The sequence below is a fragment of the Excalfactoria chinensis genome, chromosome 1 (assembly GCF_039878825.1).
Source record: "Excalfactoria chinensis isolate bCotChi1 chromosome 1, bCotChi1.hap2, whole genome shotgun sequence".
NCBI lineage: Eukaryota > Metazoa > Chordata > Aves > Galliformes > Phasianidae > Excalfactoria > Excalfactoria chinensis.
Window position 1 is genome coordinate 128,137,573 of NC_092825.1, and position 16,329 is coordinate 128,153,901.

Genomic DNA, 16,329 nt, shown 5'->3' on the forward strand with positions numbered 1-16,329 from the left:
ACTTCCTTTCCTCTCCTACCCAAATTCGTTAAATGCCCATTTCCCACATATCTCACATGACACCACCAACACCTGCAGTTTATCACCTTCTCTCTTTCTGAAAATTTTAAGACAAGTTTGTTAAAAAAAGAATATTTTGATGCTACCTCCCCACAGAAAAATAACACAGAGTTATCAGCACATCCCTGGACATACAAATCCAGACTTCTTTCATTACAAAATAACATCTTTAAAGGAGTAGCTTCTATCATCTCTGTTACTGCTTTTGGTAGTAAGAAAGAACAGCATTTCTAAGCACAATATGATTAAAACAACCCAAAAGTCTGGCCCTGATGTTTAGCTAACAAAACAGAACAGACGGTTTTAAGGACCAGACTGACTTTTTATTACTGAAAGTACATTCTTATCTTTGCTTTTACTACAAACATCATCTACAGTAGTACCCCCTGAACTTGTTCCTTCCCCTAGAAAGGGACAAGTGCACAGTACTGACCAGAGCAGCCTCAGGACACAAGGTGGCAGCATTGTATTAAAATGCAGGGAGTTAAAAACTGTTCAGACTCAAAGCAGCATTAAAAACCTTTCTATAGGGCACTGGCTGCCTCTTAAAGGGAAGAACACAACACTTCAATTCAGAGCTCTAAACCAATTGATGTGTTGCTCCAAGGCTTACCTGACATACTGAAAAGCTCTCGTCTGAGTTCCAGGTCCATAGACCTAAAACCAGATGAAAATTGAAGAAGTTATATTTATGTGTCTTCTCTAGCTCAATTGTCTTTTCCTTGCTATCCCAGTAAGAAGGCCCAGGGAGAAGCACCCAAGACACCAGCTCCGCATCACAAAATTGGAAAAAGATGTGTCTGCAGTGTCTTGGCAAAGTATCAGTTCTTTGAAGGTCTTTTTGCTCTTGGAAATTCCTCCAGCAAATATATTCTTATGCAACTAATTAATCTAGAATTCTGGATGTATGGAACATTCTTAGTGGTGTAAGACAAAGCGATGCTTTGTCCTCTCCCAGCTCACTGAAAGAGGCTGCAGCATGGCATTCAGCCAGAAAAGAGCACCAAGTATTTAAAGCAAACCTCAGAATACTATGATGTGGTTATGACGGGCAAATTGTGTTTGCTCTTTAACAACCACGAACTTCAAAAAGACCACCAAAAAAAAAAAGTGAAGAAAAAATTTCAAGGAATCAGAAAAACAACAACAAAGTCACATTACTTTCTAAATATTAGTATCTAAGGAAATGGGAGAAACAATAATTCCTGGTGGATATGATTCCCCAAGTCACACGTCTGTTTTCTTTTTTGTTTTGTTTGTTAATCAAAATATTAGGGAGGGAAAAATCATAGAATATTTTGGGTTGGAAGGGACCTCAAGGATCATCAAAATCCAACCCCCTGCTTCATGCAGCGCCACCAACCTCCCCATTCAATACTAGACCAGGTTGCCCAGGGCCCCATCCAGCCTGGCCTTGAACACCTCCAGGGATGGGGCATCCACAGCCTCTCTGGGCAGCCTGTGCCAGCACCTCACCACTCTCATAGTAAAGAACTTAATTAAAAATATTTTTCTCTGTTTATACATTGACACTTTGAAGCAAGCAAGTTGTTTAAATTCAAAACAGACATGAAACCTACTTAGAATGTATATAACGCTATCAGACAATCATCTTTTTTTAAACAGCTGAAGAGTGTGCAGAACTAAAATCCCTAGAACATGAATATATCGATTCTGAAAGCTATGGGCAAGCATACTTAAATGGGAAAAAACACAAATTTGACTGGAGATGCATCATCAGCTACAGAAGAAAATGGTTCTGGAAGGACAGATTTGAAAGCATGTTTGTTTTTCTAGGGGACAGAAAAGAAGCTACAGTTGGTATACAATGCCATCACCTGTCTTATTGAGCCTTCTGTCTGAGGCAGATTCCAAGTTCAAAGAATTTGCATTTTGGTAGATGCTGGCTAAGATTCTATAGACTCAGGGCTTTAAGTACTTACCGAGTAACTCATTCTGAGAGAATGGTACCAAAAAAAGCACACTGACAGCTTGATGGCTTCTCAAAGCAAATGGGAAGTACATTTTATATACACACACAAATTCCTGTTTGTCTTCTTTGGGCTCATTGGATATGTTTTGCAGATCTAAGCCATATGTGTATGATCTCTACAAAGACACCTACATGGCTAACTCTCCTACACATGACTGGAAAACGCAGCATCCTTTTCCCCTTCCAAATGATCTTAGTAAACCCTTCCTTTACAACAGTAAAAAGAAACGATGGCCATGTTTGCATAAGCTATAATTTATTCAAGGCAAGTAAAAGTATCTAAAAGCACTTTTCACTTCATGAGTTTACTTCATTTGAACTACTACTTTGAACCAAGAACACTTGTTATTGAAGAGGTCAATGGTAGGTATTCCTAACAGCCAAATTCTCTGTTAATACAAGGGCAAAAATTTTTACTTATTTTTTAAAACTCAACTACTGCTCCTTGCTGATAACTCATTCTATTTGACTTGTTTGGCCAAACAACTCCCCTTAGCTGTTTTCTCATTTCTAGCCATTTATTGTTTTAGATAGTTATTCCCTATGGAACAGAGGTGTTGGGCAAAATCCTTTATTTTATCCCTCATTACTTTCCCAATAATCGAGTCTAGATAGTGAGACTTTTATAAAAGAAAAATTAAAGCTTTTAATATTGCCTTCCACAGAATAGCACTGACCCCATAAATCAATCAATATCCTGTAATATCCCAAGGACTGCACATTTTAAAACACAATAATCATTCCATACTTGATACTGGAGTAAGTTTTCACAAAGCTTCCAGTTAAATGTTTTCACTCAGTTTTAGTTACAAAAGATCAGAGGACTATTTTTAATAAAATTTGAGCAACTAGAGCATGAATGAAGAAAACATTTCAGAGGCCAAACACAGTGAAAGCTCACTACAAGCACTAGGGCAACAAACATAATAGGTGGACGGACATTCCAACCCTTCACAAGCTTTATAAGCTAGATAAGCTTTCTAAATGTCATATAGAGGCTCAAGACTTCATGCCCTGGTATACTACCCCGGAAGCAATAGGGGTAGCATACTGGCTTATAACCCATTAGCATACAATTACACACCCATACATATTTTGATATGAAGAAGTCCTGCTAGGACCAGAAGTCTCAAAGCAAGAAGCTCCATCTTCTTGTCTTCTACTTGCTTACTGACTTGCAACAAACAGAACCAGCCTCAACCTGCGGTTTTCAGGAGATGGCTTACTGGGTAAGAAAATGAAACCAACATGATTTGAAAAGAAAAATATCCATAAAATAATCTCCTGTGCACTTGCTTTGTTTATGAGCAGTCTGATATGAAACCTAATGGACTGCCTGCAGCACTAATGTCAGAAGGATCACATTAAGAGAGGACTGACTGGTTCAGAAACTTGCCTTTTGCACATATTTTTTTCTATCCCACGAAGCATTATAAATCAGTCCCAAATCTAGGGCACCATCAAATAGAAGGAAAGAACAAAGCAGTATCTGGGCAACTAATTACCCTAGCTGTATAGCGGGTTGGCAACATTCACGTTTGAAGAGCATATTTCTGTCAAAGCCTTACATTTTTCATCAATAACTAGTTGTTTCTGGGACATGAAGAATGAAATTTGGAATACTACGGACAAGTATAAACAAAGAAACATCCCTACAGTTTCTTCCATACAGCAGCCTTCCTAAGAGATCCTCCAATCCCAAAGCTATTAATAAATAGACACCCTCATTCTCAGCAATCTAAGCAGATTTACTGCCTTGAAAAAACATTTATTTCCAAACAAACTACAGTAGTAGTGCTAATGTACAGACAAGAAATGGATTATCACTGTAAAATAATTCACTTCATTCTAGACATGATCTGAGGAGGGTGGAGGAGGAAACCAGTGTTTACTGTTGATATACAACACTTTAATAGATTGTATTTCAGTGCCATTTTTCAACTAAAAGAACCCCAGGGTTGGTCTCCTGACATGAGCATTCAGCAATATGAAATGTAAAACACCAGCCAAATAAAAAATTAAGAGCAGACTACTTATTTTGGATGACCATTAGGAGATGATGTTTCCCTCTGTTCTGTTTGCTTAATTTCACCCCTCCAGCGCAGAAGCAGCAGAATTCCTGAGAAATTATATTGGCAAATGCTTACTTCCCAATAGGTAGGGCATAAACTTATGTGGCAGAATTATTTTCCCCCAACCTGTACTGAACACACACGGTTGTGCAATTAGCCCTATCAGTGTTGAAAATACTCTTGTCAGTACAGACATGGCATAATGGGCTCATTAGCTTTCTCACCTGCTCCAGACTGAGCCCTGGAATCTGCAGTCTCAGTCACGATCACACAGCTGCCACCATTCTCTTCACAAATACACCTGAACACTGCCAGTGCTTTGTAGGAAAACAGTAAATCTCTGGGGGAAAAACAACCTTAAAGGGATGCACACAACACTCGCATTATAGGCTGGTTGCTCTGAAATAAGCCTTCATCAGCATCTAAGAGTAACAGGGTGGACAACATTCACAGATGGCTATGCTAAAAAATGGTAATCTGCTCGTGTGAACAGCCATTGACAAACAGCAAGCTAAAAAGCAAATGCTTAACTATAGAAGACCAATCTTTCAGAAAATAATCACTGTGCTGAAGGTAGGTGATTCCTTGGGACAAAATCTTAAATGCCCTGTTCAGCTTCAGGTTTCTCCTCAAGAATCACAGTAGTTGAAGTTGCCACAGAATTTTCATCCTTTCCCTCCTGGGACTGTCTTCAAGATCCCAGCAGAAGTCCTGGCTGAACTGTGTATTTTATAGTCTCCTGCAGATGGAATCTTATCTCTGTCTTGAAACAGTTATCCCCTGGAAGGGCAAATTTTGTCATTTATTGGCTTTTTATCAGTTATATATTATTCAGCACTTTACTGGCTTATCAGAACAGGAGTCCTTTGAGTGATTTCCTGGCACTTCACTCTTCTAATCTAGGCAACGTTAACAAATTTCATATGAAATTCTGCTATACGTCAGTTACACCGTATATTTTTTCCAGGCACTCCCTGTGTTGCTAGACTATCAGCAGCATTTTTGGCAGAGTTTTGGCCCATGCCAGCACTTGCTCTCCCGATGTTGTAAAACTGTGCAAGCATTATTAAAAGCCAAGAACCATTCTAAGCAAACAGTCTGGATGTGTCAACTTGTTTTGAAAACAAAAACGTAGCTGCATAGATTTGGCTATGTCACACCAGTTGTCAATGGCAACAAAAAGCAGTCCTGGCCTGTTTTATGTGATGTAGTTTGAAGGCCTTTAATGTTATGTTACTCATGGAATGTCAGACTGACACCTAAGCCTGCAAAAAGACGTTTAGACGACTACCTTCCAAAAATGGTTTAGAGGAGGTTCCTCAACAAGAAATAGTACAAAACCACAGTATTCTAAACCTGACCACAAGGAAAAGTTGTGGCATAAAAGAGATTCAAGTTTAGGATGACTAAAATACTTTCCTAGGTTGCAGCTTGTTTCTCCCTGATGATGCAATATCAATACAATCAACAGAGCAAATCTTTGCGCATACAATTCTATAAACATGACCACGATATACTGCAATTTACTTATTTATTTTTTAACTTTAGAGAGGGGAAACCCTCCATGTTTTCTAAAATCCAGCCTCCATCATAGCACGTGAGCATAGAATATACAGAACACAACTCTTCATGTCAGCGACAAGTCATTACTTACTGTTAGTGGTTCTCCCTGGAGAGCTTGTAGAATGAAATTACTGACAACTCTACCGTCATTCATATGCATTCGAGGACCAAAGGTATTGAATATTCTGGCAACCCTTACTTCAACTCCTTCCTGCAGTCAAAGGAAGAAAAAAATGTTACTACATTAGTAAGCATTTCTTTTTTGCCAAAAGAGCAAATTAACTCTCCCCTATCCAAAATCTTCTCTTAAGAATTCATTCTGCAGATTTAAAATGCATTGCTTTCCCACCATGAAACACTTCTAACCTCTCATCAATGCTACTGGAAACTGCAGTGCATACAGCAAGATAATTTACGCTAGTTCTCTGTATTTGTAATGCAAATTCTATGTCAGCGCTAGAACAGCTGATTATTTCAATATAAGCATTTTCCTCTAACAAGAGCTTCAAGACTTTCAGTAGTATCCATTCAACAAGAACTTTTTCCACACAAGGTTTAAGGAGTCTCACAATCACTAGATACACTACCAGGGTAGCACTACATGAGATTAGAACCGAATGTTTCAGATAAGTGTATTTACCAGTGCTATAAAGAGGCTTTGTAGCCACAGTCGTGTTTCTTAGCTCCCTGCTACTTATTCAGCTGTAAAAATTCACGGATTATAGTACAGGTCTTTCAATGCCCTAACTTTTTTCCACCAAGAAGTATTTCTGTCAAGTATTTCTGCCATTGTCCCTCAAGGTCTTTCAGGAGGATATTCTGCAAAGTTTCAAATAAAATGCAACAAATGTGAAACTGGATAACGGTCTGGACAAAGAATTTTAACAATGGGAGACTGCAGAACAGAAGTAATCTCAACAAATAGTTCCTGTTTATTGACACTGAATCATTCAGACACGTAACAGTTCATAATAAAACCTAAGAAGGATGCTTGGCCTTCATAAGCATGCATTTGGTTCTGGATGAACTTAGAACAGCAAGTTATGCTGTAAAGAGATGTTACCAAGTGAGTGATTGATACAAGTCAGAGAGGAAGGCATTAAGCTCCAATTAATCCATAAACAAATGAATCCTCAAAGCAGTTCTGTGAAAAGGGTAGCATTAACATTTTAGAGATGTGCAGGTGAGAGAGGCAAAAGCACATTTAATACTTTAGGAATTACATGGTGTTTACAAATGGAAAAGACCAAGTAACAAAAGCAGAGCCCAACATCCTTGGTAGGGAAAAGATTGAGCAACATTAATTTCTGCTTATATGCAGGTAAGATTTCAAACTCCATGACAAAATGCTATTTATATTTGCAGATACGTTGTAAGCTAACACTAAGCAGGCAGATAAACTCTGTGCCATATGAAAAGCTTGGATCATTCTCATACACCAACCTTGGGTCCGTAACAGAGCCAAAAAATAACCTCACAACATGTGCTTCACTCCGCTGAGATACCCTGAGAAGAACAGAAGCTCCTTCCTGTGCAAAATGCATCATCTAGGAACACGCTCATTTGCAGTTAATAAAGCATGTCAAGCATACAGTTCCAGCAGGATATTACACAGCCATTCCCAAAGCCTCCTCTGTATCTGAAAATAGTCTCTGGCAGAGTTCCTTGTTCTTCAATTTTCCCTAACACTCTAGCTTAAAAGGACACTGACTCCTCCAGAGAGGGATTGTATTTCATGTGAGCTTTTCAGACATTGCCATTAATAACAAGTACTGAAAATGAGACACTTGGAAGCTAGTACTCAAGATAAAAATAACTCATTAAACAATGCTGACCAAAAAGCCTCTCTTGTACTGCACAAGCTACAGCAGCAGTCTCGTTTTCCAGTATTGGCTGAAAAATAGTAAGGGCTCTAGAAAAGAGAAACAACACATACTGTATAAGCACTTACTCATCATCACAGTGAATCCAGTATTTCTCCTCCCTTTCATTTATTCCATCTGCAAAAACCCGTAATGCTGTATTTTAAAATTACTAACCTTTTATTTATAGAGTTGTCTAGCAAAGCTATTCCAGGCAGCAACCTGCTTTGAAAATCTGTTTTCCCTGCAGCAGATTCCCAATTTGTGCCTGTAAAACTGTGATCTATCTTCTCAAAAGAAACTCTTCCAGAAATAGATCTTGATGCCAATACTCTCAGAACTGTTCTAAATTTTCTTCTACCATTTCATGAAAATCTCATTTGAGGTGATTCCTTCAGTAGCTGCCTACAAATACTACCGGAACGCTCTTACCTACACCCTTTACTCTGAATATCAGTGTGTTACTTACAATTGACCACCTTCACGATACTCCCACTAGTAAAGTCAATTACTTCCTTGGACTCCTGGCAGTAAATCAGGTACATATTTTTTATTATGGCCCAGGAGAAAGGAGGACATTTCTTTGTCCTGTGTTTATACTGCTCAACAGAAGAGAGCTTGAGACTAATCCCTGATGATGAGATCAAATGTGGTCACCTGGCTTCCATCCTCACTGCTTAAGGGAGAAAGTTCCTTGGGCAGTCCAAGAAGAGACTGGGAGCAAGCCAGCAAAATGCAACATTGTGAGCTATCAAAACACTTCAGTTCACTCTTATTTACCAGTACAAACATAATAAGCTGTGGCCACATTTCATTAAGGATCCCAGGCAAGTTAATCTTACTAATTAAGAGGGCTAAACATCTCCTCCTTGTAAAGTCTGTATCTACAGCAGGAATGAATTAGAACAGTCTGCACAGAAAATCAGGAGAGAGAAAGCTGCAACTGTCTGTTTTCCAACAGAAAATGAATTTCATGGACGAAAAAATAATCTTGCAGGGAATGCCCAGACAGCTGTACGGATAGCACTCTGAACTGATACAAGTCTTCACTAGTACTTCAGCTATAACTACTATGATTTCTGCCTGCATCCCCCATTGTATTAGTCACCTTCCTAGTGACTCATATTCTTCATCAATGAGATCACTAATTAACTCTGATTTTTATTTCCCCAAGTCCTGAATTGTAATCATAAAGCACGGTAACGCCAGGATCCATCCATAACACATTTTTAAGCTACGATATTCTAACCCCAAGGCTCAGTTCAAGGTAAGCCTCTAGACACACTAAGAAGGGCAATCACAACTGTCCTTATTACTTTTGGAGGAATGCAGCTTCTTGAACACAGTCCAGGCATATCTCCAGCACTCTCAACTTATGGTTGAATATTACCATGCTTATAGTTCAGCACTTCCCAGATTAGAGAAGTTAGCACATCAGTTCAAGGTCCCCTCATACCATTACTTTGATCTTTCTGCTAAAATGTTTTATTTCTAGCATTTGCCTCAGCTTGTTTATCTTTTGTAAGTGTTGTATATGGCCAATGAAACAGGCACAAGTCTGTTCTAACAGCACTTGGATGGGAGTTACTGCTGTTAGGAAGAGATGTGTACCCACTAAAGTGCATCTATGCCTGAATTATTAGGGTACCCCCTTCAGACAGGGATTTTAGCTTCAGTGTTTTACTGAATAGCGTGGCTTTGGAACATGAGGAGGCAGTTAACATAAACAGTGTAATAAAATCCAGTGAATGAGAGCTTTAACACAGCTCCCATTAAGGGTTGGAAATACTCCCTAACAACCAACAGTACATATTTCAAACAATTTTAGTCTTCTGTGTGATAGAGTTCTGCAGAGCTATACTCATGTACAGTATGAAAAGAACAGTTAGAGGTAAAAGGCAGTGCCTTATCAATGGTTTTAGAGCAATGAGGGCTGAATGAGGAAGATGCATCTTACAGACAAAAATAAGAGGTATACTAAATTGAAAAGAAAAGCATCAGAAACAACACTTTCCATCAACAGATGAATGATGCTATGAATATATTATTCAAACACTTGCTAAACCAACTGAGGGAAGTCAATCTTGGAATAAAAAAAAGCACGAAGTCTTCTTGACTTCAGAATTCAATTTACACACAACAGTACAATAGCATCTGGAACAAAGGAACCAAGTTCTCCAGTTACCTGAGGGAAATCAGAGAATGAGATTTCTTTCAGCACAGCAGGGAAAAAACGAAAAACACAACAACAAAACTTTGAGCACAGAGATTACAGAAAGCATTCAGACATGCCTCAGGATACCTGTATTCCTTTAGTCCCAGGCTTTGACCTTGTCTAAAGTACAAGGTTATTTAGTAATTGTTACCAGTAAAGAACAGGTAGAAACAGTAAAGGAAATTCAGCAACAAAAAGCCATTTTGCCTGAATAGGGGTAAGATGACCAGACATTTTTTTCCTGATTTATCTTCACATAATTGGGAAAAACAGTGCAGTTGCGCTGACAGAAGAAAGCCGTCAACTTCATACATGCTATGTTTGTACAATAAAGCCCTGACAATTCAGATACAGCAACCAACACAATTTAGGAATGCATTCTAAAAGCAGAACTCTCCAATTACAGAGGAGCTCTTACTACTAATGATACAGTGAAAAGACAGGCTGCATTTTTATGATAATGTCTCAGACATTACAGAGTTCTACTTCTCCTGCTTTTGCCTCACTTCGCTCATGAAGTTACAACCACTGGAAACAGCACTGTTTCCTCATTTAAAATAGAAATAGTTAATTAGGAAGATAGAAGTGACCAACAAATAGTACTTGAGACTTTCAGTGGAATTGCCACGCTTATGGGGAATATTAACACAGTGTGAATGCTTTAAAACTTTGCAGAGGAAAGGAACTGTGAATGTATTTGCTTTCCCCATCCTCTTTCCTACCCAATTTTCACGTAACAGAACACTAACTGTGGTAATGACACTTGCACATTAAAGGTTTCAGTCAGCAGTGCAGCGAGAATGGCTGTAGCATCTTATATCTTCTTCTTATCTCTTCTACAATACAGGCAGTGCCTGAGGTGCTGACTTTGTCTGTATAGACTCCTACTCCAACCTTCACCTCCTTCTATTCCTGCATGCGAAACTCTTCTAAGTGGTTCCTAAAAAACATCTAAAGAGCTCCAAGATACCTTTTATCACTACTGCTTAGCTTTGCCTAATATGTGTCCCCAAAGTAACTGTTATCTGTGGCATTAAAGAACTGTTCTTTTAGCTACTGTCCTGAGGAGATGCAATTCCTCATTTTCTTCTGCTGTCACCACAGATAATCCATCTCCATCCATCCACAAAAGGCACCAATTCTGCATCATCTCTTAAGCAAACTGCTAGAGAACTACATACAACAACACTAAAAAGAATGCTGAATTATTAAAAAAAAAACAACTATAATGAGTATCAAGGAAGCAACTAACAGTAATTAGAGAACACAAGATAAACACACAGAAGACATTTAGAAGAGAACTCTTCTATTCCAACACAGCTACATGTTTCCTACCTATTTACTCATTAACTACAGTTATTCACTATTGATTGCCTTTTCAGTTGCAATTCAATCAAGTTTTCATTACCCCTACATTTTACATCAAGGCTTTTCACAACTACTGAAACCAACTCATTTTGTGAATTAAAGATTAGGAATAAAAGCATAACTCAATATGCAACAGGAAATCACCCTCGGGCTGTAATTGTAATGCGCTTCTGTAATTAACTGATTTCAACATCAGTCTGTGTATGTTATCCTCTCATTAGTAAAGCAAACTCCATTCCTCATTTGCCTTTGTTTTCTTCTGCTACCTGTTAAAATCCATTGGCACCTTGAGTTTTCACAGTCCTGACTCCAGAATATTCTATATAATGTAAAGCACAACTCATGTCCACCTAAAGTTATACTTAACATTCAGTTACCATTACTCAGTTCACTTCTGCATGCTAAGAAAGGCATCCGATGCAATTCTTAATCAGTAGACCTAAGGTATGCTAAGGCAATTTGAAAACCATTGTTATCTCACATACAATTAAAACTACCTGCTACCACTGAAGCTTGTAAAGTCATACAGGCACTATGAAAAAGAAGGGTTAAAAATGGTAGAAGAAAATTAAGAATTCCCCTGTGCTATTCCACAGTGAGCAGAAGTACTGCTTCAGGTCTGGAGAACTTCCTAATTGACCAACAGGATAAGAAGAGATTAAATCCAGCTCACGAAGTGCCCTAATACACTAAGGTACAAGTTTGTATTTACAAGATGCTTAAGCAAACATACCAGATTCCCATCATGTAGGTACATCAGATTGTGACTAGTGTTTAAATTAAGTCACAGAGCAGAGCACACGTGAATTCTGGTCTTCTATGCAGACCAATAATTCCAACCACAGACTTTTGAAGTTACCAGCATACTGAATGGCAACTCCTGAACAAAGCCCACAATTCAAACTGCAATAATATATGTTTAAGCTCCTCCTCACCTCTCTCTGACCTCTTTCTACTTCAAACCCCTGTAACATTTTTCAGGAAGATCTTACTGCTTGTATAAGAGAATTCTGCTCATTCTGGAAAATGCTGGTACTACAAGTTCTGCTGCAGAACAGCAAAAAAGATAAGAAAAATCAAGGACGGAACAAAGCTGTTGATTTAAGAGATTTTCAAAACCATGCCCTGCATTTTCTGAGGGCAATTAAGCACTGAAATAAAGCTTTCCAGGAGGGAGAGTGAGAAAGCACTGAAAAAGAAGGTGCAGATTAGGAAAGTGAAGTTTGAATCAAAGGATGCAGCTTAATTTCCAGATGAACAAGGTAAAGGAACTAAAGCCTCCCACAGCCTGAGAAAAGTTGCAAAGTAGGTATTTCCACATCTACATTTAGCCTAATCTAAGAGTCCGATCTAAGCTCCCATATAAATTTAAGGAGGGACAACTGCTCCTGGAAGCTCATAGTAAACACCCTCTCAAACTGCACACTCCAGTGCTCCACATGAGATGACGTGACTCAGTGTACACGCTTTGTGTTCCTTGAGTCGTGCATTTCTCCAGAAAACATTTCAACTCTTTGCTTTCTAGAAAGCATTTCTATCGTACTGAATGCTACTGCTGTGCTTGAACCCCTTGATAAGGAAACTCTACAAAGCATGTTTGAAGTTGGCAGTTGTGAACAGGAGATTAAGTCAAGAATTGCTTAACTCAAAGGGTCAAAGTAGTGAAGCGAAATACTGAGGAACTCTGAACAAAGACTCCTCTCTGAATTAATTCAAGAACTGTTCTGATTCAAACAGCCTATCTGGAAGTATAATGTCAAAGCTATTTTTTATTCTATATCTTAAGAAGCATGATTAGATATTTAACATGCCTAAGAAGGTATACAATGGAGGAAAACATATTAAGACATTATTAAGAAGTTTGCTTGTTTCCCTTTATTTATTTTATTTAGAAAATTCTGAAAATATTTTACTGAGAAATCCTGTAAACCCAATTGCTTTGGGCTGTGACACCCCTATTTGACCCCCTCCTTCCGAAACTGCACAATACTCATTTTCATAGCTGAAGTCAAATCTTCCTCCTCACAAAGGATAATGTTTCCACTGCTATTAAGTATACCATCTGCACTATGAATAAAAAACAACTCAGTGTTTCAGAATATACAGGAAGGTGGAGTAAATTTCGGCAGACTTTACTAATCCATAGTCAAGAACAAGATGCACCTGACAGAGCTGGCCATAGGACAGAGAGCTTACTCAGATCACATGTATTCAATTAAAGCACGTGCAACCAGCAGTTCCACCATACAAACCTTTGCAAGTCATTGCAACTCCTGCATAGATCTTATGGGATTAAGTCATTCTGTGGTTTTAAAAGGCAAGCCCATGATTTTCAAGATGACCTAGCTAGTCCTTCTAAAAAAAATGCTGCAGTGTATACTATAAACTCACAGGAAACTCAATACCCTACAGCAAAAGAATTTCTCACCAAAAACAATCTGTAATATTCAACGTTCAGTGTTCAATGATTTAAAGGAGAACAAAGCAGATATGAACCTTAAGAATTACCTTCTGTTTGGCAGAAGAAGTGAAAGTTTTCTACATCCTCTGCACTGAAACATCAGCCCTAAATTCCTCACTTTTAAGGTCAATTTTGTCTTCATGTTTTTTAAAAGCACTTAGGATTTTACTATTTCAAGTTTTAAAATTCTACTATTGTTTTTTTCCTTTGTGTATTAAGGCTGCAAACACCAAGAACAGCGAGATGGCTTTCTTCAACGTGCCACATCTTATAAGTGAAAAGTCTTCTGGAGAACAGGAGAATAGCAATTAAATTAGACAAGACTCGCATGCATTTAGAGAGTCTCAACTGCTGGGTTAGTTAGTTATGAGTTTCTATTTGGTACTTAGGGAAATTGGCCTGTGTCATTTTTGAAATGTGTTTAAATTGCATTTTTAAATTGCATTTTAATCTCCATGTTACTGTACTTAGCTGAAGAAAGTGTAATACATCACAAAAGATTCACATCTTTCATTAAGGGTTATATTTATACCTACCTATTTTTAAAGATATTTCTAAAGCAATTTAGAATACATTGCTTTTATATGAGTACCTATTAAAGAACTTCCTCATTTATACCCACATATTCTGACTTCAATTATGCTCACTAGATGTCCCACATTTATCAGTAATTGCTGTATTCAGCAAAGCATTTTAGCGCAAGACCAACTTAAAGCAATCTGTTATTTGGCTCCTGAATTCATAAGGTCATCTTAGTTCCATCAATTTAAAAACCATTATATTGGGAGATATAATAGGTCTATCAAAGACTAAAACACATTTTCTTGAACACTGCTCATCTGAAATAACAAAAGACAACAGCAATAAAACTTCTGCATTAAAGAAAGCACAGATTTTACAGCCATAGTAGGAACACTACTCATGAGATTCTCTTATGCTCTCTTACCCCTAAATACACATACTGCAGCTTCCATTAATTTGGTCTTCCTTGTTACAGAAAATCCACTGAATTTGACACAAATTTAATACCTGCTTCATGTATGCATAGCACATGGTCTCTGCAACTCGCTTTCCTTCATCATAGCAGGCTCTTGGACCTATCGGATTCACATGACCCCAGTAATCCTCATTTTGAGGGTGAACTTCAGGATCTATGAGGGAAAGGAAACACTTTACATAACCTTCTGTCAAAAAGATGATTGTATATAATTAATATTCTGATAGATCACTGATGTTAAGACAGTTTATCAGCATCTCTCAGAGTTATGTATTTCAAAAACACCAAGTTTCAACACCATTCATTAAAAATATATTCACTATAACTATGAAAACAACAGAAGACACAGGTCTCTACTAAGATCACAGAGTACAAGTAAACAACAGCCCTCAGCAGCTTTCCAATAAGAGACTGAGAACAGAGGGTTAAACTCAACTTTCCAGTGCAAAAACTAACCAAATTCCAAGAAAATATTATTGGTTACTCACACAGCACTTTTTTTTTTACTGTATTTGGAAATAAAGTAACTTCAAGTTTTATAAAATATGAGGAAAACAATGAACAAGATGGACAAGCACTGCATTTCCCAACAAAAGAACAGAGTCAGGTGTCATGATGCACTTGATATTTTTCTCTTAATTCGGTCTAAGCACTTCTTACTAGCCAACTCCAGCCATGTTCAAGCTAGACAATCCTCTGGTTAGATCCAATGCAAGAGTCCTCAATCCAAAAAAAACTAAACCAAATAAAAATGTCCTAGGAGGCACGTGTGTGCCTGCCTGAAGGCTCCATATGAAACAATACAGTCATTTGTTATGTCTTCTCATGATGATACTGATTTGTGCTGTCTTTTTCCTTTTTAAATGGGTTTGAAGTTTGCATATATTACCATGGAACGTCCCAGCATTACAGGCTAATGAAAAAAAATGATAACTTTGATCAGCTCCTCCCAGTTTTTACGCTACTCAAAGACATGATTATGGATGAATTAATGTCATACAAAAGTCACAGAAGAATTAAAAAACAGCAAGAAGAAAAAAGAATTTTTACATGATTAAAAAAGCAGGCAGCAGTTCTTACAAAAGTACCAGAAGGTTCTGCAACCTTTGTCTCCTTTCTGACAGATACAGCTCTATAAAGCACTTGTAAACTCCCTACACAACACTGCCCTTGAAAAAAGTCATTAAAAAAAGACAAAAGAAATTTACAAACAGCAGTCTGACCCTTCTTCCACTATTCTGACTAGAGACTTAAAGCAATTACTAATTCCTTTTAAACTGATAAGTACATCTGAAGAAGAAATCAAGCTAAGACAGTGACAAGTACCTACTGTTCATCTAAAGGCATGTAAAGACCCTTCAGTATTTACATGTCAAGAGCTCTACACACTTATTCTTACCTCCATATACCTCTGATGTGGAGGCCAGCAGCAGTCGTGCTCCAACACGTTTGGCTAACCCTGAATTTGGGAAACAGTAAAAGAACATACTTGAGCAAGCTCAAGAATCTTTCAGTGACACTAACTGCTTTAGTGCAGTCCTGGTTTGTGCTGCATTTAAAGCAAATTCAGTTTCTCTCAACAGATAAATCTAGCTGTAACTTGTACCTCCCAATCCCAAGCTAGGAGACTTGAGAAACAGCAGAACAACATCTACACGTGTGATGTGTTCAGTTCTATGACTAAAAGTTAAACTGAACTAAGACCAAATAACTTGATATATCACACCTATGTAAAGGT

At 38.0% G+C, this 16,329-nt stretch overlaps 1 protein-coding gene across 1 annotated transcript in view; it reads right to left on the reverse strand.

Annotated features, from left to right (window-relative positions):
• Nucleotides 1-16,329, reverse strand: part of UXS1 (UDP-glucuronate decarboxylase 1) — a 58,400-nt gene that overhangs the window by 9,963 nt on the left and 32,108 nt on the right. The window contains exons 8-11 of the mRNA XM_072333040.1: nucleotides 15,991-16,050; nucleotides 14,624-14,745; nucleotides 5,780-5,899; nucleotides 674-717 (exon numbers count right to left, since the gene is read on the reverse strand). Of these exons, the coding sequence (XP_072189141.1) occupies nucleotides 674-717; nucleotides 5,780-5,899; nucleotides 14,624-14,745; nucleotides 15,991-16,050 (346 nt within the window). The remainder of the gene's footprint in view (nucleotides 1-673; nucleotides 718-5,779; nucleotides 5,900-14,623; nucleotides 14,746-15,990; nucleotides 16,051-16,329) is intronic.